At 36.7% G+C, this 26,909-nt stretch overlaps 1 protein-coding gene across 6 annotated transcripts in view; it reads right to left on the bottom strand.

Moving 5' to 3' along the window:
• AFF2 (ALF transcription elongation factor 2) overlaps window positions 1-26,909 on the bottom strand; it is a gene marked incomplete at both ends in the record, with an annotated part of 507,666 nt that overhangs the window by 163,669 nt on the left and 317,088 nt on the right. For all 6 annotated transcript variants that reach the window (XM_081277974.1, XM_081277976.1, XM_081277978.1 and 3 more), the window contains one exon: window positions 25,691-25,735. In XM_081277974.1, coding sequence (XP_081134100.1) covers window positions 25,691-25,735 — 45 coding nt within the window. The remainder of the gene's footprint in view (window positions 1-25,690; window positions 25,736-26,909) is intronic.

Raw genomic sequence — 26,909 nt, 5'->3', positions numbered from 1 at the left:
GCCTCAAGCAATCAGATGCCTAGTTACATTCCCTTTCACTACTGGTTTTAGGAGTGTATCTCTGGGGTCACTAAAAGGTGTTTCAGGGAAAACAAAATTACTTCTCAAAGGTGAACCTCTTCCCCCAGGTCTTCTTTATTGATTCTGTGGCAAGATCTGCTTATCTTGAATTGCCAGCAAAGTGTACCACCCTGCTGGCTGATCCACATGGAACTGCATAGTTTTTGCATTTTCAATTACAATTGATTCTGTGTATTTAAAAATGTGAGATTTCATGAAACAGCTCACTGAGTTGATGTTACCACTGATGCATTTGATTATGGTAGGGAGTTTGCAGTTGAAAGGGTTATAATTTCCTGAAAGTATATCTTCAGCAAGAAACTTTTGAGAAAGCTCTTTCACATCTCAAAATTAGTTAGACCTATAAAGTGTGCCAAGCTCACAGCACACCTTCCATTGTTATTGTTTTCATTAACACTTGAAAGATATTAATCTATTTTTATGTTCTTGCTTTTGCCAAGATAAGGACACCTACACACCATTATACAACTGTACTAATCTTTCACCCAATCGTCAGCTAGGGATGAGCACCTCCTCCAAAAGTATTACCAAGGCTTTTATGAGTGACCCCAATCCTAAGCACCTGAACTTTACACCTTCTCCTTTAACAAAAAAATTAAACACGTATACACACATTTAAGATTGGTCTGATCATCCATAAAGAAGGCCTCCTTATGTCTGGACTCCTCTGATTCCTCCCAGAGAAAGAGAGAGATAAAGCAGGGAATCAGATCCCTACTGGACAAATACGATGATTAAGATCATGAGAGGTGAGGTTGCTTACACACAGCCTCATTTTTAGATGTAAGTGAATAGTGGCCAGTTCCAAAGTATACACTTTCCAGTAGAGCAAATGAGGCTCCCCTTTGAAAGGTTGGCTAACATGGTTAATGGAGAAAGGATTAGGTAATAACATTTTATTTTTTAGTATTTGACAAGGAATAGGTTCCACATGTGATAGAGCACTCTATATACATTTCAACAATGGCCAGACACTTATCTTAATCTGATATCAAGTCTCCAAAGTGAAACCCAGAAAAAAAAAAAACGCAAAAGGCCCAATTTTCCATTGCACTATACATACCATGGCTCATGGCTAGAACTCTGACAAATCAAACAACTTGTTAGAAGCCCTGCTTTGCCCATTTGAGACATAGAAGCTGTGTACCTCAAAGGCTTTGGGGAAGAAGACAATGTGGTGTTGTAAACTTTGCTAATCTCAAATATACACTATAGTGATCATACAGTGCTGTCTAAATGACTCCTGTATCAAGTAACTAGTATGTTGTCACAAGCCTTGTTTTACTCAACTTTGAATCTTCAATGCCTGTTACATACTAATTGGATGGTCTTTTTGTACCACAAACTAAAGAGGCAAGATTTAACATCACACCTGTATGTCAAAGGAAGAATCAGAGACATGAAGAAGCAAAGTGACTTGTCCAAGGCTGCATAACAAATGTCAGGGTCTCTTTGTTCTACTATTTTTTTACTAAGTGGATATTATGTGCCAGCAACTGGGATATAGAAATAATCAAACTCTTTCCCTGGATGAGCACACTCTTCCTGACACACTAGGAGCACAGTTGCAAGAAGAAATTGTAGTATGAAGCAACTGGGAAAGGATTCAGAGCAGAGGTGACAGAGAGGGTGGGGGAGGTCCTTTCAGAGGCTCACATTATACCTGTCACACAATAGCTCATCAAACAATATGTGTTTAGGATAAGCATAAATATTAATGTTCTTACCTTCAAAGACTTCAAACTTAGGAGAGAATTACAGCAATTTTTCAAATGTCTATCTCATGAATGGCAATGATGGGGGTAATTCTTCTATTCACTATTGTTGTTGTGTGGTCAGAAAACTAAGAATAACATAGGGCAAGCTTGACTCAAGTTTGAGCTCTGTATGGAGCTACCTGAATGATCCTGGTCAAGTTGCTTGCCCACTCTGACATCAGTTTTCCACCTATAAGCTGCTGGCTTTGGCTTGAATGTTTTCTAGGGTTTCTCTAGCTATCAATGTGGTTAATCTGTGAGTCTACCTGCTCTGTGTATGTCAGAAGCCTGCCATAAGGGAAAGAGAGCTAATGAGTATGTAAGGGCTTGGGATAGAGCTGTACACATTTAAGCCTCATTTTTACTAGCCCCACAACCACAACTGTAGCATTGCCAGTATGAGCTGGCAAGCATCTGTTTAGCAATCAGGCAACTAAGGCTCTGTTCAGCACTTGAGAAGATAGTGGTGGCACACACCTTCCCCCTTTCCTTCTACTGACATGCCAAGAAAGTAGTCAATGCAGTTTTAGAAGTCTTTCCAAATTTCTGTGATTATGAATAGTAAGTGTAGATAGTTAAGGGTTTTCAGGCAGAAGGAAAATAATTCCACAAAATCAGGTTGGAGCTTATTTTCATGGGGACTTAAAATTAAATTACCCTTAAATCAGGATAACTGACCTTGGTGTCTGATTTCCTTTGGAGATCTTTTCCTTGTTTCTTTTGAGGGAGCATACTCCTCAAAATGTACTGACAGCAATGCAAAAATATACACTGGACAATCTTAAAAGCCACCACACCACAGCCTCAGGATGTAGGAACGTCAGCATCCTCTTCTCCAAAACTAATTAAGCCTAAAAACATTGAATCCACATGTCCCATTTGTGTGAGTGAGGACTCAGCATTAGATAGTCAAATCTGATTCTTTTAGCTAAAGGAGGCCTCCTCCAGAGAAAAGCATGTGTGTGGCAGGAAAGGGTGTTAGCTTACTAGAAAACCTAATTTGTTTGAATAAATGACTTACAACCTTTGTATTGATGGGCCTTGATAGTTCTCTGGGGAGGCAGAAATGGGATAGGGGGCAGTTAGGCATTAGGATTACTAGGGAATATGGGACAAGGGCCCTTGCAGTGCCCAGGAAGGACTGTTCAGGGACTCAGCCTCAGAAGGGCAGCAGCCAAATCATTGATTAGCCCTCACTCTACTATCAGTTGCTAACTGGCCTGTGGGAATCTTGGCTCCTCCCTGATAGGAGACAGAAGCAAAGCAGGAGGGTTAGCATATTATCTGTAGCCACAGTGGGGCTGTTCCTAGGAAATGGATAAAAGGAAGCTGGAGGGAGCCAAGTTGTCATTTTGGAGAAGAACCCTGTGCTGTCTGTGATCTGTCTAGGCAACTACTCCCAGTGTGGTATCCCAGAATACAGCTACACTGCTCTGTAGCTACTGCAGAAACACTTAGGTCAATCTGCTGCTTTTCCCTCAGGAAGGCCTAGGGAGGATAGTGGACCTAAGATGGAGCCCTTTGGCCAGGGCAGGGAACTTGGCTGTTCCATATAAAATTTCTTTTGGAGGGCAGCAAGGCATGTGGGTGGGGATACTGGTATCTTTCTTCTCTGGTCCCTCTCAGGGTAGATCATGCATTTCCTAGAACAAGCTAGTTTTACCCTAATGATGCTCAAGAGATATGTGCTTTTTATGTAGGGCTCAAGTGGTTTTTAACCCTGTCTAGACCACAGTCTAGAACACTGATCTTACTCAGAAAATGGGATCTTACTTGTTAGGCTTGCAAAGTGCTGGGCACACGGTATAACTTGGCTTCAGTGAAGCATTTACCAAACCTCACCTAGAAATCTTGCAGCTCAGGATGAAGAAAGGTGCATTATTATGTACTATGGTGGAATAAGCTTATACAAATATTAGAGTAAGTACAGTCAACTAAGCAGACATGTCCCTACAGACATGCCATAGGGCTCTATCATTAGTAGTCCTCCCCTGTTAACCCATGTAAATATAATATTATTATTATATTATACTTGAATAATAATATTATTATTAAGCCTTACTTTTTAATGCCTCACTTTTAATCAGACTCTGGTAGCAAAAATCACTCAAAATATTATCTTGTTCAATCAGTAATTTGAAAGAACTTATAGGATATCTGCTAATCAGAATTACAGGTGACAATAGGCTATGAGTTATCAAAATTCAGAAACACCTTGCAACACTGGCCTAAAGCAATTATAATCTACAAACCAAGTATAAAACTGCACAATGAGAAAGACCACCTAGCTTAACTATAATCCATGGGGTCAAAAACCAATTATTTTAGTTGACAACCCCAAATTACTTTAAGGACTTTTGGCAGCCAAAAGAATTTTTGCCAAATCATGTGACATTAAGGTAAGTGTGGAAGGCAATAGTTCTGCTAAAAACTGCATGGAAAAGACCTGGACACAGACAGAGAACTCTATCCTGGAAGCCCCATCTTAGCATGGGAGTGTGGAAACTGTGATCTCTACTAGATGCTGAGAGGAAGAAGAGAGAAAGAAGAGAGAAAAATTCAATCTACAAAAAAATTAGTCCAATGGGAAGAATAATGGATGTCTTCAAATAAGCAAAAGATTTGTGATGTGCTTTTGCAATGAAAGTTTTGGCCTATGGGTAAAAGCTATTAGGGGACAAATTTTAACTCAACCTAGGGAATAAATTCCAATGATGTGAGGTTTCCAATCACAGAGCCTACTTTCTTAGAAGGCAGTAAGTGAGAAACACATGTCTAAAGGTGAGATGATCCCAACGTAGGATAATGGAGAAGGGATTCCTAGAAAGGCAGGGGGTGGAAAGGTATGAATCAACTAATTTGCCTTCCTAATCAGTAATCATACTCTTTATTTCTATATAGATAGCAATATATATGAAAAGATGGAAAGCTGAATATTGATCAAGATTGCGTGACATATAAACATGGCTGACCAATTTAGCTAAGGAAATTCATTATTCTTCTATGATTGGGGTGTGAGAGGGCATTGGAAGGGTACTGTTTCACAGTGAGATAGCTACCATCCCAATGTATGACTGTTTGCTCAGCCCTTGCAAATTGCAACAACATTAGAGCCATAGATTTTACTGGGCTTGATCAATAAGTATTCCTGCCAAGCCATTCTAGTGGTCAAAACCTTGATCAGTCTAGATGAATGAATATTCTTCTGTTTGGCATCATCTGAATACAGTCTCCTGAGAATGTATCTCTGATTTCTGTACAAGTGCTGGCAGGGAGAAAGTATATGATCCACTGCTTTAGTTGTTACATGAAGTATAACTTCCCAACCATGGTGTAAAAGTGGGCCAACCCAAAATGCAGTCTACCAGACCAAAACAACAACAACAAAAGAGTGATTCTTTTCAAAGTGAACACTAACTTGTGATTTCATTGACACAGTATAAAAATCCTGGCAATGTTTCTTCAAATAACTAGTTGATTGTTTAAGCCCCAGGACTATACATGTAAAAACCTCATGCTGTCTGCCTTTATCCTGAAAACCCCCAAACTAAGCTCCACTGAAAAAAAGAGCCTAATTCTGATTTACAATTAAGAAGCATGGTGATCAGTACTCTGAAGCTGTATTTCATGCTTTTTCAGACAATCAATCTAGCCAATTTGCTATTATCAGATACAACCAATTACCTTTCACCCACTAAATGCAATGGGGATATATGGCCAGGTATAAAATCTATCCATGAGACTTCTTTTGAACTTGTTTCCCTTCAGACATTTTCCCCTCAGATGCTCAAATCAAAGAAACACCTCCAAAGGCAGTAAAGGGGTAAAGACCCCCCCAATTTACTGGGCAGAATTCAACCATTTCCATGGGGTTCTGTACAAGGTTTCAGCAGCAACAACCTGAGGCCACAGCACAGGTCACCAAAGGGTTTGACTCTTCCAACAGATGATTGTCTTGTAAATTTCAGTCCTCATCAGGAAATCTGTCTAAATTAGGTTGAATCAGACAGAACAGAAGACTGGCCACCCCACTAGGAAATGCTGTTAGGTTGAACGGCATGGAATTCTTTGGCTTTTGTGGTAAAGGCAAAATTAGTACAAGTCCAGGGGTTAGAAATCTATAAACTACTCACTGAATGGAACTACGTTTCAAAGATAGGAGCAATAAGAAAATCTAGTTACAGAGTTTTTGCTCAGTGGTTCAGGTCAGGCATCTGAGGAATCTGAGGTTTCTTTGTGGTCATTTATTCTATTTTTAATCCTTCATTTTAAAACTTACTCCTTCGTTCTTAGACTAATTTTGATATCAGAACACTGATACTCTTTTCCAAAGGTTTCGGGGGGGGGGGGCAAAGTACATATATATTTACTTCAATTTTTAAATTTGTTTTAATACATGACATTACAATGCACTTTGACTCATCATACATATATGGAGTATAACTTCTCATTCTTCTGATTATACACAATGTAGAATAACAATTGTCATGTACTTATATATGTACATAGGGTAATAGTGCCTAAAATGTTTTCTCTGATACACGGATGCTAATTCTCAATGAAGGGGGGTGGGCTAGGGAACAATAGAGTTGCTTTAGATTAGGTAGAGGGGACTAATAGAATGAATCAGACATCATGACCTGTCAAAGTGTATTGTACTGTCATGTATAACTAATTACAACAAATTTTAAAAATCTAAAATAAAAATGTGTACTTTAAATTGATATGGGGGTTGTTACCTCTTCATTGTCTTTGAGGTATTTCTTTGAGGTGAGCATCTAAGGGTTGAATGCCTGAGGAGAAAGAAATTCAAAAGAAGTTGCATGGAAGGGCTGGGGTTGTGGCTCAGTTGTAGAGTGATTGCCTAGCATGTGTGAGGCACTGAGTTCAATCCTCACCACCGCATAAAGATAAATAAATGGTCTCCATCTCATATATATATATATATATATATATATATATATATATATATATATATATATATAATTTTTTAAAAAAATGTGTGGATAGGTTCTACACCTAGCCATACATATCCCCATGTACTTTAGCTCCCCCACCCAAAGAAGGTTTTAACTTCATTGTTGAGTTGCCAGGTCTCCTGTCTCAAATTACCATGCTATCAATTATACCCAATGGCCATCACTTAAAATGTACTGGCTTGAGACACTTCCCTAGGATTTCATAATATTACAATCATTTTCCCAAGTGAAATGGCATGCCATATCCTCATAGCATGAGATACTTTTTTATGATTACCATCCAACTGGCTTGTTCAGCTCCAGCTCATGCAAACCAAATTGAGAAAACTCACACACCTTCATTGGCTTCTCTCCCAGCATCATATTTAAAGATATACATTTACTTTCATTCATTCAAAAATCATTTTTGAGTGTCTAATCTCTACAAGGCATCTAAGAGTCTGGAGTCTGGACCAGGTCTAGGCACAGGGTCCAATAGTGCTAGGGATAGCTAGAGTGTCCATCATTGGACTCAGTGTAAGATAATGAAAATTGGTAGTTATCATTCAATATAGAAGGATAGGAGAGCAATATGGAATTTATCACATCCAGGAACTTCCAAGGGGGTTTATTGCTCCCCCACTGCTAGAGAGGTACATAGTGTTGAAACAGCAACAGAGCCATCATTTAGGAAGCCAGCTTGCACTAGAAATGACAATGCTATGCCAAGGGGAGCACAAGGATACATTTCCTGCAATCTCCAGTATAAGCCTTTTCAAAGAATCACACAAAGCATTAGTATTCCATTTCTAAGGGCTGCTGTAGCTTTTCAAACATGTTGGCTTTCTTGTAGTTTACACTTATCACATTAAGAAAAATGGTAATGAGGAGTTCATGACAACTGCTTTTAGAAGGAACAAAGGCTCAATTGCTGGGGGAAAAAAGAAGTAATATCTATTTTCATGAAAAAAGGCCTCCAGTGAACAACTTGGCTATATCTTTGCTCTCTCAATATTTCTGAGCTCAGTAATAAAGCACCAGGCCACTAATACAGCCAAAACTCTATCCAATATGATTTGCATGGAATTGTCTTGCCTCTAAAATAGCTACTTCAATCTTAAAATCACAGAATCACAGTGCCAAGGGGATAAAAGAGAATTGGTTTGTCCCTTTCACATAAAATTAACCAACAAATCTATCACAAGATGTCAAGTCTACGGAATACCCTGTCTTCCCCCCCACCCACTGACATCCTCCAATAAAAATAAAAATAAACCCACAGAGGCATCAAACTCTAAAGTAACCTGGATTTAACAACACCAAAACATCCTTAAACCCCAGTGAAATTGATTCAGAAAGCCCACGCTAAGGTTTCCAAGTCCCTAATGGGCTGAGTATTCCTGAATGCCTGGACAGTCATTCCTCTCCCCAGGTTCATGTTACTCTGCAATTACTCCAAATAATGTGAAATATATAGCACCTGTATCTCATATTAAGAGTGGCAAAAAAAGCAGCATGAATGAGTGTCATGTCTTTTTTTTCTAAAAGGATATTTGACTAATGGAGAAAGAGAATGTTATAAATTCATTCTAATTACTCTAGGGGCCAGAGATGTGGATGGAAAACTTGGCCACATAGGCACACTGTAACATTCTAATCCTGTGTTAAGATTAAGAACACAGATATTGTTTTGCCTTGGTGAAAACTGTCACTTGCCAAACCGTGTAATATAGGAATACTTATAGATATGTAGATTTTGGAAATTGTAATTGTGAAGATACTATATACTGATATTTGTCAAACATAAATCCAATCTGATTATTGCATTTCATTACTTAGTCATTTCTTTAAACAAAGAGGCAACAATTTTGCACATAACTTATTATCAAAGTGCCTTTTATTAATAGCTTCCCATTGACATCTTTGAGGACACCCACATCTGTAGAGCAAAGTATTTGCCCACCATGAAGAAGAGCTGAACATTCAAACTGAATCCTCCCACCCTCACTGAAGCTTCCTTAATAATCCCGTGAGAATCCATTTTTCATGGATGTCTTTAAATCCTGTTTAAACCACTCTTTTTAGCCTATACTATCTCTTGGAGTAACCAGATCAATATTTTACTCCAAGCTATAAATTTAATAAAACAGCAAGTAGATGATTCAAAAGGAACAATGTGGAGCACTTTGCTGGAAAAGTTCTAGTGGGCAAATGTAACACTGGGCTTGTGGTAAATAAATAGTGCATGGAGGCCTCTCCCCCATATATGAGCCTGCCTATCTCAGGTCTGGGGTTCAAACTGCTCTTTGTAAGTACCTGATAACTCTTGTCAAAAAATCAATTGTCAACCAGTGGTTTAATACTGGGTTGCAGCCCCATCTCTCTCCCCAGTGGGACAGTGCATTGCCCTCTGCTCTCACAACTAGTCCTTTCTCATCCAGTCTGCTCTTCGCTTTAAAGAAGCAAAGCAATTGCAAAATCATTTACAAAAAAGTTCTTGTCAGGAATTTGCAAGCTACCCACAGAGACTGTTATATAGCTGACAAAAATCAACATGGTAGCGTCTTTGAGCTAATTAAACAAATGTGACAACTTGAAAAGCTGCAAAATGCCTTATGAACCATAGAGTGGTCAAAAATGAAAAGCAAAAAGGCATGCTGTATTAAATACATAAAAGGGGCTTACATGTGTAATAATTAAGAAAATCACAGGGGCAATTTAAACTCCTCAGGTAAACCAAATTGAGAGTCCATGAAAAGTTGAAATATGGAATTCAAAGTCATACTATAAATATTTGGAGTTGTTGAACAATGTAAGAAAATCAGAATAAGTCATCAATAAGAACTTTCATGTATTTAGGGGCCAGAATTCATTGAATGTGTCTTTTGTGTTATAATTTTAAATCCACTCAAGAATCTAGGGAAGTATTCTTGTTTCAATTTCGCAGATCAGATAACTAAGCCTTGTAGTTAAAGTCATGCAGCTCAAGAACCTCTGCCCTGGTGTCTGACTTTGAGCTCTGCCTTGAACCTCTGTGCTCCATAAGGAACAACCTTCTAAAAGGGAATGCTACAGAATGTGCAATAGGGCCAAGTTTCCCCATGGTTCTGGGTTGTCAATTACATTTCAGTGGTTTTAAGTGCTACTTTTTAATAAGTTTCAAACGACTGCCCTTACTCTTGCCATTTTCTAAAATTATTGCCATGGACACGATCACATAATCTACGTGATTTTGGATGAAAAAATAAATCTCATGGAAACTCCTTCCTTACAATCACAATGATAATAAGCACAGTGAATACTACCAATACATTATTTGAGAAATTGTCTCTCCCATTGTAGTGGCTCTTAGGGACCTGCCTTTACTCAGTGCCTTGTTTAAAGTGATAATTATGGCATTATTGTGCTTTGAGGAGCAATACTAAAATCAGACTACAGCAATGGCATTAAATAGTAATTATCAATGGAGGACGTGAGGGCAATCTGGCTGCAACATCTGTTACCTCATTGATGACCAGAGTTGATTCAGGTGATATGGCTCTTAGATAAGTGAGTGCCCACTTCCTCTATCATTGCTGAAGGTGTGTCCCTCCCAAAGGTGCACACAGGCATTTGGTCAGAGAACAACCTTCCCCCAAAGAGAAGGACCATTGTTTCAGGAAGGATATATATAAATAGATGCATGTTCCTGCAAGAGTCTCTAAACAAACTCTCAAAGCCTACTGGTAGGAGAATTTGGAGTAGTTAAGATTCCAATGATGACGAGACATATTCAAAGAGTATTTGCTTGTGGAAGTCTGCCTTTCTTAAAACAAAAAAAAAAAAAATGGAAATTTAAAAAACTTATGACAAAAGTAGATCATTTGGAGAAATAAGAAATGGAATCATTATAATGCCTAATATTTGCATAACTATTCTACTCACTTAACACTATTATCTACTTATTAAATTAAAATATTTTTATGGCAAATCAAATTGTTACTTTACTTTAGTAAAATAACACTGAGTTCATTTTCTCTATCCATTCTTTGAAAAATATAAGTCATCCAAGAAACATGTGACATCTACCCCATGCACTTTTTTTATACCTATACCTGTCACCTTTTTGTACATGAATGTGTGGCGAGGTACAGTAATAAGTTCAACACAGACAAATGTTGGATGGACATCACATTTGACTATGAGAGACAGCATCCCTCTACACAAAAGGATAGCAAGTGTAAGGGCATGAAAATAGCTGGGGGAACTGAGAAAAAAAGATAGAAATATTAAGTATGAGTGATTCATTAGTACGAGTGATCTCTGTTCTGCCTCTCACATGGTATGAATAGGCAGTCCCCACACACACATAAAAGTACCAGGAGTGGTTGGGAGGGCAGCACATATACAAAGAAGGGGAGATGGCACTTTTGGGAAAGGGAGAAAAGCCATGAATGGAGGATGGAGAAAAGGGCACACAGTTGGGAGCAATGGCAAGACCTGAAGTAGGCATGAGGGGTGACATATAGGAAGGACCTTGACTGCCGAGATGGAGATTAGGGAATTTCTCCTCTAGATACTGGGAAGGAAAGAAGAATCTCATATTGGGTGTTTTAAGTACTATTCTAAGGGCTTCACATGCATCATCTCCTTTATCCTTCCAATAATCCTGAAAAATAGGCATTGCTATTATGATTTTGTAAACAAAACAGAAAAGAGGTTACCCAAAAGAGGTCTGCAAGTGAGAAGAACAAAGCTTTACTTCAAGAACCATGATGTCTCCCTAGAACATTTTTCCTTTTATTGTTCTAATACTATCCCTCTGTAACTTCTCCTCAGAGGTTTGGTTCCACTATTTCAGGTCTCCAACCCCAATTCCAGCCTCTGGTAATGTAAATTGTAGAACTTGAAAAAATATAAAAGAGAAAAATCAACTCACCCATAATCCTGTCTCTCTAACACAATAGAACTATCATTTCAGAGCATTTTCTTTAGTTTCTTTTTCATATTTTTACATAACTATAATAAGTACATAAAATGTTATATTCTGGGATGAGGATGGAGCTCAGTGGCAGAACACTTGCCTCGCATGTGCAAGGCCCTGGGTTTAATCCTCAGCACTGCAAAAAAAAGTTTTATTCTGGTTATTTCACTTAACATTCTATCAAAATTTTTTTTTTAACCCATGTAGGTATATCAATCTCAAAGCCATCCCTTCAATGGCTAATTACTATTTTGAGTGTATATATCTAAGTTTGGTTAACTATTCTCCTATTTTGTATACATAGTAGCATTTATTGCTATTAGAAATAATGCTGGGGCTGGGGATGTGGCTCAAGCGGTAGCGCGCTCGCCTTGCATGCGTGCGGCCCGGGTTCGATCCTCAGCACCACGTACAAACAGAGATGTTGTGTCCGCCGAAAAAACTAAAGTAAATAAATAAATTCTCTCTCTCTCTCTCTCTCTCTCTCTCTCTCTCTCTCTCTCTCCTCCCCCTCTCCTCTCTCTTTAAAAAACAAAAAAAGAAATAATGCTGTAACAGATAATTTTGTTCACATAGTTTTTCTAGGACTTTGGATTTTCCTCATAGCATGGATTATTCAAAGGGGAATTATAGATTATCCTGGCCTCTCTAAAAGTAGAGTGACCATACTAAACATTGAAGTGACTGCATCTATGAATTGAAAGATTCATTAAGTTAAAGGTGATAATTCTGCCCAAATTGATGTGTAGAAGTAATGCAATAGCGGCCAACATTCAAGCAGGATTTGTTGTAAATATAAACAGCATGATTCTAAAAGTCAGATTGAAAGGAAAAAGAACTATAATAGACAAACCACTTATAAAAACAAAGTTGGTGCATTCACAATAGTCTATTTTAAAACCTGCTATAAAGCTCTAAAGGTTGAGATTTTATAGTAGTGGTGAAAGTTCAGAAACATAGACCAATGGAAAATAGTAGAAAGTACAGAAATATACCCACATAAATATAGTCAATCAAATTTTTACAAAACTGCTAACACAATTCAATGAGGAAAGATAAAAGATCAGTTTTTTTCCAATAAATGATGTTGAAAAAGAATGAAAAAACTAAGTCTCAACTTACACCTTATACCGTATACTAAAATCAATCCAAAATGATTCAAGGACCTAAATAAAATTCTTACAAAAAACATGAGAGAAAAATTTTATGATCTTAGGCTTTATACCAAAACCATAATCAATAAAAGGAAAGCAAAATGTACATAGGATTTAATCAAAATTAAGAAATTATGTTGTTCAAGGATATCATAGGGATTGAAAAAGAAGCAAATATCCTAGAAGAAAATATCTGTAAATAACATATCTGAAAAAAGACTTATATCCATAATATAAGGAAAATTCAAGATTCAATAAAAAAATAACGATCTGATTTCAAAGAGGGGGAAATGATTTGAACACATATTTCATCAATAAAGAAACAAATGGAAGATAAGATCATGAAAAATTTTCAAATCCATTACACATTTAAGAAATGTTTTAAAAATCAAAATCATAAACCCACTATGCACCTACTAGAAAAGCTTAAATTAAAAAAAAAATAAGACCAAGTGTTGGCAAGGATATTGAGCAATTGGGTCTTGCAAATATTGCTGGTGTGAATGCAAAATTGTATTGCCACTCTGGGAAACAATTCAGTACTTTTTAAAAGAAAGTTAAGCATATACTTACCATATGACCTATCAATCCCTTTCCTAAGTACTTATAAAAAATAAGAACATATGTTACCACAAAAATCTATGCAGGATTGTTAATACAAACATTGTTAATAATCAACAAAATCTAGGAAAAATAAGAAAGGCCTTCAGATGTGGTAATCCATGCAAGGGACTATTACTCGGGAATAGAACAGAACAAATTATTGTTGTATACAATAACTTTAAGTTAATTTCAAATTCATTATGCTGAGTAAAATAAACCATTTTGGAAAGGTTCTATACTATGTGATCTCATTTATATTTACATTCTAGAAAAGGCAAAACTATAGTGGCACAGAATAGGCCAGTAGTTTTCTAGGGATTAGGGTAGGGAGGAGGGTCTGACTACTAAGGGGTAATATGACAGAATTCTTTGGGATGTTGGAATTGTTTTGTATTTTATCATGAGTGATGATTATATGAATCAGTACATATATTAAAACTTACAGGGCTATAAGTTAAAAAAAAGGGAAAAAACTTACTGAATGTGAATACCATAAGGCTCAGTCTCTGGTCCTGAATTACTGAATGTAATTTTTTTAAATTAACTGGCTGGTAATCAATATTGCATGTCAAGTGTGGTCTGAACAGAACATATCAGAGGAGATCTATCCACTTTTTTTTTAGATGTTCTAGGTTAATAGTAACTAAACTATCTCCCACAGGATAAATACAGCCCACTGCCTATTTTAAAGGAACACAGTCACAATTACTTTTTTTCCCCGCATACATTGTCTATGGATGTTTTCATGATACAGCAATAAAGATGAATAGTTGAGACAGAGCTACATGTCCTAAAAAGCCAAACACATTTACTCCCAGGAGCTTTATAGGAAAAAGTTTGCTACCCCCTGCTTTAGATATTTGTGTTCTATTAGCATACTTTGGGGGCAGTGCATATGATACTGCTTAACTTTTTTCTTATCTATGTTAAACATCAGTGGACTCCAGTGCTTTATCATATAATTAACAATCGTATTAAACCTGTTTTATTAGATTTGGTCCATCTCGTAGAGCTGTTTCCCGACACATGGAATTATTAACAATCTTTCCCAGTTTCATTGTTATAACTGGATCAGAGACTGAACCTTATGGTATTCACTTAAAACCTACTCCTTCCTTCTCACATCCTCATAGTGAAGGGCAGAATGCACAATGGTAATAGCGTGGACATTGGAGCCAGACAGCCTTGATTGAGATTTCAGTTCTGTCACTGGTTTGCTATTGAATTTGCAAACTCACTTGAGTGCAAAGTACTTCAATTTCATTGTCTGAAATGGGGGATGAAAATAGTTCTTGCTTCCTGACATTGGTACGGTGATTGCATGAGTATGTGAAATACTTAGAACAGTGCCATGCACAAAAAACTGCTAAGTTAGTGTTTAGTATTATTGTTAGTGTGTACTTTTGATTTCAGCCAATCTGAGTTCCAAACCTGTGTCAACCACTAGTAACCGTATGATTGTGTGATTTGGGGCAATTCATATAACCTCTTAGTGATTTCTAGGCTGTCACTGACCCATTAGTCAGTGGTCTCTGGGTAATGAGCTAAGCACTGCTAAAGAAAATTACTCAACCTACAGAGTGGAGCCTGTGAAAATGTAATCTCTTCAATATCACCTGGAGTCTTGATGTTGCTGCAAAACTTCCTATGTTTCCTTGGATATCCCTCCCTCTCTTTTTCAACAATGCTTTCAAGATTTCTCTAATCTCCTCAAATTTCTGAACTTTCCCCTGAATGCCTCCCACCCCGTAGGCTCATTCTGAGACTTGTTCTAAAAACAATAAATTCATCCCATATTTAATTCTAATATTTTATATTTTTGTTTTTAATGTTTAATACATCTGGAAATAATGTTGCATGGTGTGAGATAAGGATCCAAGATTAAATTAGGGAAAATAGAAATATTTAAGATATTATCTTCCTACCCACAATTGGTGTGCCTTTTCATTTATTTAAATAATCTTTGGTGTTTCTCATAGTGCCTTAGTTTGTTCATATAGTCATAAAATATTTCTTACTAAATCAATTAATAAGATATAAATGGAGTTTTTGTCCATTTTATGTTAGAATTTGTTGCTTTATTTAAAATGCTATTTGTACATATGTATTTTGCGTACAGCAGTTTTGTTGAATTGTTATATTGCTCATAATCTCTTTTGGTCAATTCTCTTGAGGTTTTCAGGAAAACTGTGTGTGTGTGTGTGTGTGTGTGTGTGTGTGTGTGTGTGTGTGTGAGAGAGAGAGAGAGAGAGAGAGAGAGAGAGAGAGAGAGAGAGAGGGAGTATATGTGTTTGTGTATATGTGTATAACCTAAAAATAACCATTTCCCCATTCTTCCCCATTTTAACATAGTTTATTCCTTTCTGTGGTTTAATTGTCTTGGTTAAATTTCAGAACAATATTAAAAACAGAGAAAAACAGTTGTATAAATAATGTGTTGTCTATTTCTTGACTATAGTGAGAATGCATTAAAACTTTCCTATGAAATTTGGTACTAGCTTTTTGGTTGAGATAGATATATTTCATCATATTTAGAATGATTCCATCTATTTTACTTTATCACAAATGGGTGTTGAGGGGGTTTTCAAGATGGCGGAATAGAGGTCATATTCCTGGCTGCTCCTTGAGGTGAAAGCAAGACAACAGACAGGCAGCTTCTCCACAGTGGGTGAACAAAAAAAAAAAAAAAGGCAGGGGGACTTTATTGAAATTTAAAACTGGACATTCAAAGAAGACTATGATCACAGGAGGTTGAATATAATAAAATAGGGAAGAAATCCCCAGTGGTACAGTTGCTGTGGTGGCCAGGCCAGAAACACCAGCCAGAGTGGTCCCTCCTTGAGCATAGTGGAGGGATTAAGGAATTAAATGAACCCACAGTTTTGGGAGTCCCAAGGTGTGTCTGGGTATAGAGCATTAAGAGATTAAGGACATTGCCTAGCAAACCTGAAGGACCCATTGCACAATATCAGTGTACAGGGAAAGAAGCCATTGTTCTCCAGGCAGCCTGCAGAGGACTAAGGAAGGAAATATTCGGTTTAATGCTGTATATTGTTTGCTTTGATTGCTGTTATTATTGTCTCCCCCTAAACAGTGAGGTACTGCAAACCTTCAGGAACACTATAAGTCCACAAGGTAGAAACTCTACTGCCTCAGATCCATACTGTAAGATGGGTAGACACACAAACAACATGAATAAAGCAAGGGAACAAATTGCCCCAAACAAACCAAGATACTGTAATAACAGAACCATTCACACAACAGTGGAAGAAATATCACAGGAGTTTAGAATGTACATAAACTGATCTACAAAGTAAAAAGATGGTATAAGGAATCAAATCAGAGAGAATAACAGGAAGTGAAATATCACTTTAATAAAGAGACAAAGATTCTGAAAAAAAAACAACAACAGGAATCCTTGAAATGAAACAATCAATAGACCAAATTAAAAATTCAATGGAAAGCATCACCAACAGACTGGACCACTTAGAAGACAGAACCTCAGGCAATTAAGACAAAACATAAAATCTTGAAATAGAGTTGACCACAGAGAGAAGATGTTAAGAAACCATAAACAGAATTTCCAAGAATTATGGGATAACATGAAAAGACAAAATTTAATCTATTTGGAAAAATAAGAGACCCTGATTATCAAAAACAATCTTTAGCAAGAAAAGTGAAGCAGGAAGTATCACAATACCAGACCTTAAATTATACTAGAGTTATAGTAACAAAAACAGAATTGCATTGGCACCAAAACAGATACATATACCAATAGCATAAAATAGAAGACACAGAGACAAACCCACATAAAAACAGTTATTTCATATTAGACAAAGGCACTCAAAACACAGATTTGTAAAAAGATAGCCTCTTTGACAAATGGTGCTGGGAAAACCAGAAAGAATGAGAAGTTATACTTTATTTATGTATGATTTGTCAAAATACATTCTACTTTCATGTATAACTAATTAGAACAAATAATTAAAAAAGAATGATTGTTGAATTTCTCCAAGTGTCTTTAGAGTCTATGAAGATAGCCATGTACTATCTCTTTTGTAGTTTATTAATTAAAGGCATTATGATAATGGTTTTCTTAATATTGGACAAAATTTACATTCCTATAATAAATCATAGTTATTCATGTTGCATATCTTTTCAACTGCTGCCTGATTCTGTATGTCAGCATTTCATTAAAAAAATTTGCATGAATATTTATTAGTGATATTTTCTCTAATTTTTTATTTGTTTGCTATTTTTGTCAGATTTTGGTATCAGTGATAAACTAGGTTGTCTTTTCTAAAAAAATACTTGCCAATGTTTTTCCTCTTATTCTAGAATAGATGTACTATTCTTTAATAATTCATTAAATTTCTCCAAGAAATCCCGTGTGTGAATTATTCTTTTGTTAAGAGGTAGGGTTTCTTTATTTCATAGATGGTGATAATTCTGTTTAGATTCTCTATCTCTTCTGGAGTCAGTTTCAGTCAATTATATTTAACTAGAAGTATTGTTAATTTCATCTATATACTTGCATGTACAGATTTGATCAAATTGCTATTCATGATTCTCAATTTTCTCTATATCTGCAGTTGCTTTCCTTTATTATGTCTTGTTTCACATATCTGTGCTTTTACTCTTATTTTTCAATGAGATTAGGTAAACAAAAATATCTATCTTAATTTTTTATTTAGGAATACACATATTGAATTTATTAATTAAAATGATTTTCTGTTCATAATTAATTTGTACCTTTTGATTTATCTTCTTTTTAAAAATCATCTTTAAGGATTTGTATCATTAATTTTGGTCTTGTTTTTTAGATAAAACTGTTTTGTATTTTAACAAATTCATGTTACTATGTTGGCCCTAGTTTTTGTTTATATAGCAACATTTTTTTTTTCTGGTACTTTTTTCACATGGTGTGTGTGTGTGTGTGTGTGTGTGTGTGTGTGTGTGTGTGTGTGTTGGCATAGATCTTGAGGTGATTCCTTTTTCATTATCACTATTTTGTTTTAGCTACTATAGTTCCTTCAGGTTCAGTTAGGACTCTGGCTAAATTCCAAAGCAGCAGGAAATCTCTTCACAAGAGTGTGATCAAGTGAGTGCCATTGGCTTTTACTTCTCTTATCAACCATCATTTCCCCTGCAGGCTACCTGCAAAGCAGCATCTCTTGCAAATTACTTCACCCACATAGTGATTTCCTAACATCTGGATTATTTATACAATTTCTAATTCCATTCTACCTTTTCCACTTTTTAGGATATGTCTCAAACTTGGTCCATAGAAGCTCCCATCTCCAACTTTCATACCCATTCCTATTGTTCCAACTTTTCTTTTGCTTTCTATTCTGAAAATCATGTTTCTATGGTGCAGGCCCAATACCACAGGGACAACTTGGCTTCTTCCCCTGTTTGACCTTCACAGAAAAAGTGTTGCTTAGGTTTGTGGATATCTTCTAGTTAGATCAATTATGGAGTTTAAATTTATTTTTCTCGTTCTCCTTAATGTTCTTAGTGATATACCAAAAAAGTCAGTTGTTCTTTCATTGTTTTATTTCAAAACTGTAAGATGCCTACTGAGCCCATTCTGCTTTCTTTCTTTTTTTTTCTATTGTATTTTCAGAGATACTGGTTGTACATATACAAAGATGCAAATGGAAAATTGTTCACCTACTTGTATTACCTCTTTTTCTCTGAGCCCAATCCCACTACCACAGCTCCTTGGATAAAAAGGTTTGTTCTCAAACAACAGTTGGAAGTTATTACTTCTTTCAGATAAGCCTAGAATGCTTTTTGGAAAACCTATACAATGTTTCATTACCCTCTCTGTACCCCCAAGATACAGAAACCAGGTGCAAATTCTACACATGGCTTAAATTCTCACCTGCTTTCATTCAACTCAATAGAAAATAATAAATCACCATATTCACAAAAAGAAACAGGTTGACAGAAAACAGACTTATTTTTATAACACATCTAAGATATATAGGGACTTATATATCTACTCAGCTATTTTAAAGGGGCTACACTTGCTCACTCGCTGGACAGCTGAATGCTGAGTTGCTAAGTTACTGGTATTTGACATCATCTCTTCCCTGACATCTCCCCATGTTTGACAGGTTCCCATGATTCACTGGGCTAGTCACCTCGTTACTCACATTACTCACTTTTCCAATGACGTCTGTAAAATCATTTAAAATTCACCTCATATCCTAGCTGCAATCCCCAAGATTCCACATGAAAATATTTAAACTGCTTGACAGGCTCTAAGTGCATTTGGAAGCACATTGGATAGCTTACTTACATTGTTCACATAATAGTTCTTATAATTAAATTTAGCATTTTTCTTCTGGGTTGGTTTGTGCTTGAAAAAAAGAGGAAATGATCACTGGGAGACAAATAATGGGAGATATCTCTTATGGGCTAATTTGGTTCCATGAATAGCTCACCTCACATATGCATGCTACGTATTAAGTCCATTAGTGCTTTGAATTAGCTTCAGAAAAGGTAATACTCCACATAATTTACCCAGTCAAGGGCATTTTCACCTGCTGACAAATTTACATATTTCCCAGTGTCATTAGATAAGAGGTAGTCATCAGATTAGCAGAGGGTACAGTCATTAGTTAGTTCATTTATTTGACTCCATTGATGTTAACATTAATTATAGTCTAAATTATATTTAGCAATTGTTGTCTTTCTTGGATGGAGCTTTATATTACTATTTCAAGAAACTATAATTTTAAAAGTCCATATCAGGATATGATACATGGTTTTATAAATATTCCAGAAGGATTAGTATTTAAGGCAGTTATATAGAAAATCGTTTGCATGATACCAATTTGAACATTATTTATACATTAATTTGACAGGATATAAAATCAATTGCCTAATTATTGGTTAAATTTATAAAAGAAATTCTACTGAAAGGTGCTTGATTATGCTGCATAGTTATGATAATATAATCAAATTTCCTTTCAGACATAATTGTCCGACCAATTTTGTTTCCTGATCCATTTTTTTCTCACTTGTAAGATGGGCTTTTTTCCCCCATTTCTTTCCCTGTTAAAACTAAAAGAAAAAAGGAAGTACTGTACATGTCTGTCCTATAATTATTTGGTAAGTTCTTTCCATGATAAAACTGTAAACTAAAACACAACTTAATAAGCAGAATTGCTATCATTTAGAATGCTGTAAACACAGATCATACTGTAATCAAAAAGAGGTGCCCATGTAGGTGTTTACCAACCTGATCCATATGGCAGGAAGAAGCTGTAAGAAGATACAGTTTATCAAATCAAGTTCTTAAATCCTAGCTAGCAAATTCAGCATTACTCATAAACAGTGAATTACTTTTACAGATGTTTGCCTATGAAATTATCAACTACAGAAGGTGCTTTGCTAGGAAACACAATCTGTTCAGCATCGAGTCTAAGGAAAGTATGTTATCTACATTTTTGACTCTAGAACAGATTTAATTGATAGTTTGTTGACATTTTAAATAAATTATTTCTAGGGACAAATAAATCATACTATTGAAGAACAAATAATCACTGAACATCCATCCTTAGCTAGTGGCATTTAGAGTATGTGATACTTCTTGGTTTATCTCTTCCAGAAATGATGATTCTAGGACCCATAAAACCCCATGGAGCTCAAAAAGGAAGTTGCTGGTGGTGCCCATATTATTACATAATAACAGCCTAGGAATCCCTCATATAATAGATGAATTATAACTGCAAAACACCATCACTGGGGCCAGAGCTATTATTATTTTTCATTTCTGATTGCACTTGAGAGTAGCCTGAATCCAAAGAGTAAATAGCATGCTGACAGAAGCAAGTATGCAAGCTGGGCTGCACCACACAGATTGCTACCTTTAAGCTTCTGATTTGTAAAGTTTATGATAAGCAATAATATGCTTGACAAGTAACAATGACACCTGATTTTTTTTACAGAATATGTATTTTATTTTTTTCTTTATTTTTAAAAATTTATATAAGACAGTGGAATTCATTATAATTCTTATTATACATATAGAGCACAATTTTTCATATTTCTGGTTGTATACAAAGTATATTCACACCAATTCATGTTTTCATACATGTACTTTGGATAATAATGATCATCACATTCCACCATCATTTCCAACCTCCTGTCCCCTCCCTTCCCCTCCAACCCCTCTGCTCTCTCTAGAGTTTTTCTATTACTCCAATGCTCCTGCTTCCTATCTCACTATGAATCAGCCTCCTTATATCAAAGAAAACATTCGGCATTTGTTTTTTTGGGATTGGCTAACTTCACTTAGCATTATCTTCTCCAACTCCATCCATTTACCTGCAAATGCCATGATTTCATTCTCTTTTATTGCTGAGTAATATTCCATTGCAGCTTGTTTTATGGGAATCAGCCAGTTTGGAAGAAATGTGTGGTAGGCGGGTAAATTCTGGTTTCTTTGGAAAACTACTTGAAATTATTTTGGCATAACTGAATTTGTACAAATTGCAGAAACAACAGCAGCTGAAAGGAATTATGTATTGATATTACTATGTTAATCATAATATGGAATGTAGTCTGTTAAGTAAGGATGTATTCAGGTAAGCCAATAGGGCCAGAAGGAATGAATAGCATGAATGATTGTCAGAGACAGTCTGAAACTTGGGACCTGAGACAAATTGTTTCACCTCTCTGGATTTCAATCTTTCTCAGTCTGCAAAATATGACTAACAATACAGCCTTTGAGAATTGTTGCAAAGATTCCAAGACATATGTGCTTAAGGATTGTGCCTGGCATATAGTAGATGGCCCTTTAAGAAGAAATATTTTATCAGTAACAGTAAATTTGCTATTATATATTTATAATAAATAGTAAAATTGTCTTTATTATTATTTGAATGAGATTTGGAAATATTAAAGGATGTCAAGAAGGAAGAATTAATTCCCATAACCTGCTCAAATTATGCTGGTCTGGTAGAACGCTGTAAACACAGATCATACTGTAATCAAAAAGAGGTGCCAATTTATTAAATTGCAAGAAATGCCAACTTCTGTCTGAAGCAATTTCTTTTAAATGAAGCAATTCTTATTGTAGGCTTGTAGAAGGGTGGTTGATAGTTGGGTGTACTGCAAAAAACAGATTTTGAAAACAAAGACCATATTCTGTTCCACTTCTGTCACAGGTTGGCTCTAACATAGGTTGCTGGTCATTTAACCTCTCTGGACCTTGATTTCCTAATAAGGGACAACTTTATTTCCTATAATGGAAATAATGTAATGGAGTTGAAGTACTTTTAATAGCAGTCACTGCCCATAGAAAAATAAAGTTGCCCTATTAGAGCAAGTTAGCTTGAGTATAAGAAGAAAAATGCTGGAAGATTAGACAAGGTAGAATCCAGCATATTATAAGAACCAGGAGCTCGCTGGTCTGAAGGGGGAACTGAGCCCATTGTTAGAGACATGGTGAGAGGGCTTTCAAAGGAAGCCAACTGGTTTGAATTTGAACAGCATTTGGAGAAAGTGCGCCAAAATAAAATGCATGAGGCAAAAGTATTTTTATTGCCTTGGGGACTAAGGGGCTGGGAATGGGGGAAGCCTGGTTGTGTTGCACTTGGTTAATGAAAGAAGTCTGTCCCAGTGTGTGATGGAGTGGGTTTGCATGTGTTTGCCTGCCAGACAGTGGGGGGGGGAAGGGGGGATCAGGGAGGTGGGAAAGTTGGGAAAGCAAACAGAGTAGGATTTCCATGTGCATATGCAAATAATGTGTACAGTTTAAAGACTCTGTCCTTGGAGGTGGGCAGTGAGATGGACAGGGGAGTCATCATTCCCTGCTTTTTAGATTGAAGAGACTGAGAAGCCACCCAGCTAGGAAGTGAGGGAATCTCAAAACTAACTGGAAGCTAACTCTTCTTCCTCCTGTGGCTAATGGCCCTTCCTCCACATAGCTCAACTTCAGTGTGGAGAGATGACCTTGCTCTTGACTCTGCTTAGTTTGAAAAGCACTGAGGGGGCAGGGAGAGATAGAGAGAAAGAGAAAAAAGTATTTTCCTCTGAGAGGGAGGCAGATGGGGAATGAGATGCCAAACAGACTTAATGTAGACTCGTCTACAGACCTCCAAAGCCCTCAAGCCAAAAGAAAAGTGAACATTTGATTAAAAAAAAAATCAGCAAGCACACTGGGTTGTAACATACAATGTGCTCTATAAAAATTTTAAGAATTAATCATAAAAATTGGAACATAAACCTCAGAAAGCTTATTTTTATTTTAAGTATGGAGAATGAAGCATTCCAGTCTTCAATAAAGGAAAGCCCATTCATTAACGGTGTTGTTGGGAAAAAAAAAAAAAAGAATTCTATACAATCCATAGCCTTTCAAAGAAAAAAAAAGATGTTTCCCTGGATTCTCTTTCAAGAACAACAGAAGGACTTTTGTTACCTTCTCAAAGGGTGCTATCTTTTATGAGCTTATTAAGGCAACCTGCTTTTCTTCCCATGTTTGAGTGAAATTCTGTTGTTTCTCAAAGTGGCTCCTTCAGAGACTGGAGTTGCCAGCCTCTGACAGGTGTTTGCCCCACTCTCCTCACTTAGTCACTATGTGAACCACCTAAGCACTGGGGCTGGGCTGCTCTTAAGTAGAGAATTCTGTGAAAACTTAGGTGGTGATTTTGAGATGGGCCCCCCTTTTCTTTGGGAGTTAAGAAAAAGACTTGAATGACTTCATTTATGCATGTGACTCAGGGGAGAAAGGGGAGAAAGAGGAAAAAGGTCACCATCTAGATTAGAGCAAGATGTCATTTTCAATGTCACCTTCCTAAAGAAGGTGGCTGACAAGTGAGCAAGGGTTGAACCGGTTTTCCCTGTGTCTTCCAAATGGGAAGGAGCAAGTGCCCAGGGTGCATCAGCCTGTGGATTTCATAACAGCTGCCTTGCCTCCACTCAGGGCCAAGCACCCCAGAGACAGGTGACTGGGTGACTACTGGGCTCTTATCTTACAAAAATGGCCAGCAGAGCCCTAATCCATAACAGTCTCATCTCTGATCAGAGTTGTATGACTCATACCTTCAATAATCAATAGCAATGTCCTTGGGCTGAAATAGATGCAGGGACACCACAAGAGGTGAAATCAGGTGGCAGGCCAACTTGGTAAACAGCTTTCTGTTCTTTACTATTCCTTTGACTGCATTTTCATAGGGCTTACTTCAAGCAGTAGATTGCTGAGAAAGCACTTACCCAGGGAAGAGGCTCAGGAGAGAGCTGGGCTAACTTTGGTAATTGAGGCATAGAGAATGTGATCCCTACCCTGCAAGTCCTGGATGGAAAGTAGCCATGTTTTTTACATGGCTACACTGGTCATCACTTATATTAATGAGCATTTATATACCAATTGACAGTTTTTAAGGGAATTAGGGCAAGTATTATTACCCTCATTTACTGACAAAAAGGGAGATTCAGAAAGATGAAATTATCTGTCCAAAGACACAGAAGTTTTTAATGATAAAGTAGGGCTAGAAACTTATTCCTATGACTCCTATTCCTGACAGACTGTATTGCCTTATGATCCCCATGGCCAAAAATACTAAGTAGACACATTGTTTTTCTGTATTGACTTTGATTTTTATTAGGTTTGTTTACTTCAGGAAATCGTATAGCTACCTTTTAAAAACTCTTTCATGCCATTCCCAACATAAATTCATTCCCATAAGTGACACTTCTCCCAATATGCCATAATTTGCAACTCTCTATTCCCTTCTTCCCCTGCCCATCTCCCAAATCTCAGTCCCTCATTGGAGGCTATGATCTCCATAACCACACTGAATCAATAGGATACTGAGAGGCAGCAGTAAGGGTCTGTTGAGATCAGAGAAATCAGAATGGTAAAGATTTAAGGTATGGTGCTTTGAGAGGGAAAGTTTCCTAAAGAAGGTGGTAAGCCTCCATCTAGAACTCAAGGAAGCCCAAGAAGGATGCAGGAAGGGGCAGTGGCTTAGCAATATTAGAGGATGGAAGAGGACAGGTAAGAGATGAGGCAGGTGCTATAAGCAGAAGGGTACTGAAGTAGAATTCAAGAACTCCTCTTCATTATGTGTCTTGAAACAGAACAGTAATTACTTTAAACAGCTTAAGGAGATGGATCACTTCATTATTAAAAGTCACAGACATAAGGTTTAAACTTACCCGTAAGATTTCCTCAACACAGCTTGGATCACTGGGAAGGCTTACCTAAAATAAATAGAAAAAAAATAAACATGATCTAGTTATTCTCAAAGAAGATTACTATATACTAGTATACTCCATAGGAGAAATGATAAGAAACTCTAGCTATCAAGAGTTTTGTTTCCTATTAAATACAAAGCAGTGTGTGTTTGCAAATGCAGAGTTGTATTTTATGAAGCAGTTAAGATCACAACGCAAGGTGCAGGAAAAAATTGACTCCTTGTTCTGCCACTGATTTGTGGTAGTACACTGAGCCATCCCCACTCCTAACAGGCTTCTCTGCTCATCTGTCCAAAGAGGGCTCTTGATTTTATGATCCATAAGTCCTCTCTGACCCACTGGCATTTTTTTGAATTTATTCATTATAAAGCTGAAACCTGTATAAAACCCTTCTATGATTAAATCTAGTCCTCTTTCAAGTAGGGAATCCAACCAAATTCCAAAACACAAAACTCTTACATGCACTGCACAATTTCCTTGGCACTTAAAGAGACTCTCAGACATACATCCAGTGAATCCCATGAGCCATCTTTACTAATCAACCAAAATTCAAGCCACTAGTGAAAACATATGGAGAACTTACTTCATGTCAAGCATGTGGCCCTTTTCTCCAGGACCCCCATAATCAGTGAAAGCAAGAAATCAAATAAGGCACCAGGTAAGAAGCAGTGCATGATGAGGTACTTGGGAATAGGACAATCACTTGAAGAAGCATCTGTTAATCATCACATCGCACGTTGTCTGTGCAGGTTCTGAGCATCCCTCAAATACCCCTGACCATTGCCTCCATATCTTCATTCTCTCCAAAACTGTAATCTGATAATTTCTACTCCCAGGTTCTAGTAAGGAGGACAGTGAGTCTTTATCATTTACTGCCTTGGGACTTGAATGACCAGTCCTATAAAGAGAGCACTGCCATAGCACCTATATGCCTCAGCCTCCTTGCAAGGACAATTCATTAGTCTCAGATTGCAGTATATGCTCAACTTTATTTGGAGAAATGGCACCAGATTTTCTAAATATTAAAAAATGCACATTTAATATGGGTAATAATGAGTGTAATACATTCCACTATTTTCATTTATGTAAAAAATAAATAAAAAATACACATTTAATATATAGCAAATCTTCAGTTAGAATTAAAGCTACTACTGTACATATGTTAATTTTAACCAGCATT

Source organism: Spermophilus citellus (assembly GCF_964194105.1).
Source record: "Spermophilus citellus genome assembly, chromosome: X".
Lineage (NCBI taxonomy): Eukaryota > Metazoa > Chordata > Mammalia > Rodentia > Sciuridae > Spermophilus > Spermophilus citellus.
This window is presented reverse-complemented; position numbering and strand designations above follow the sequence as displayed.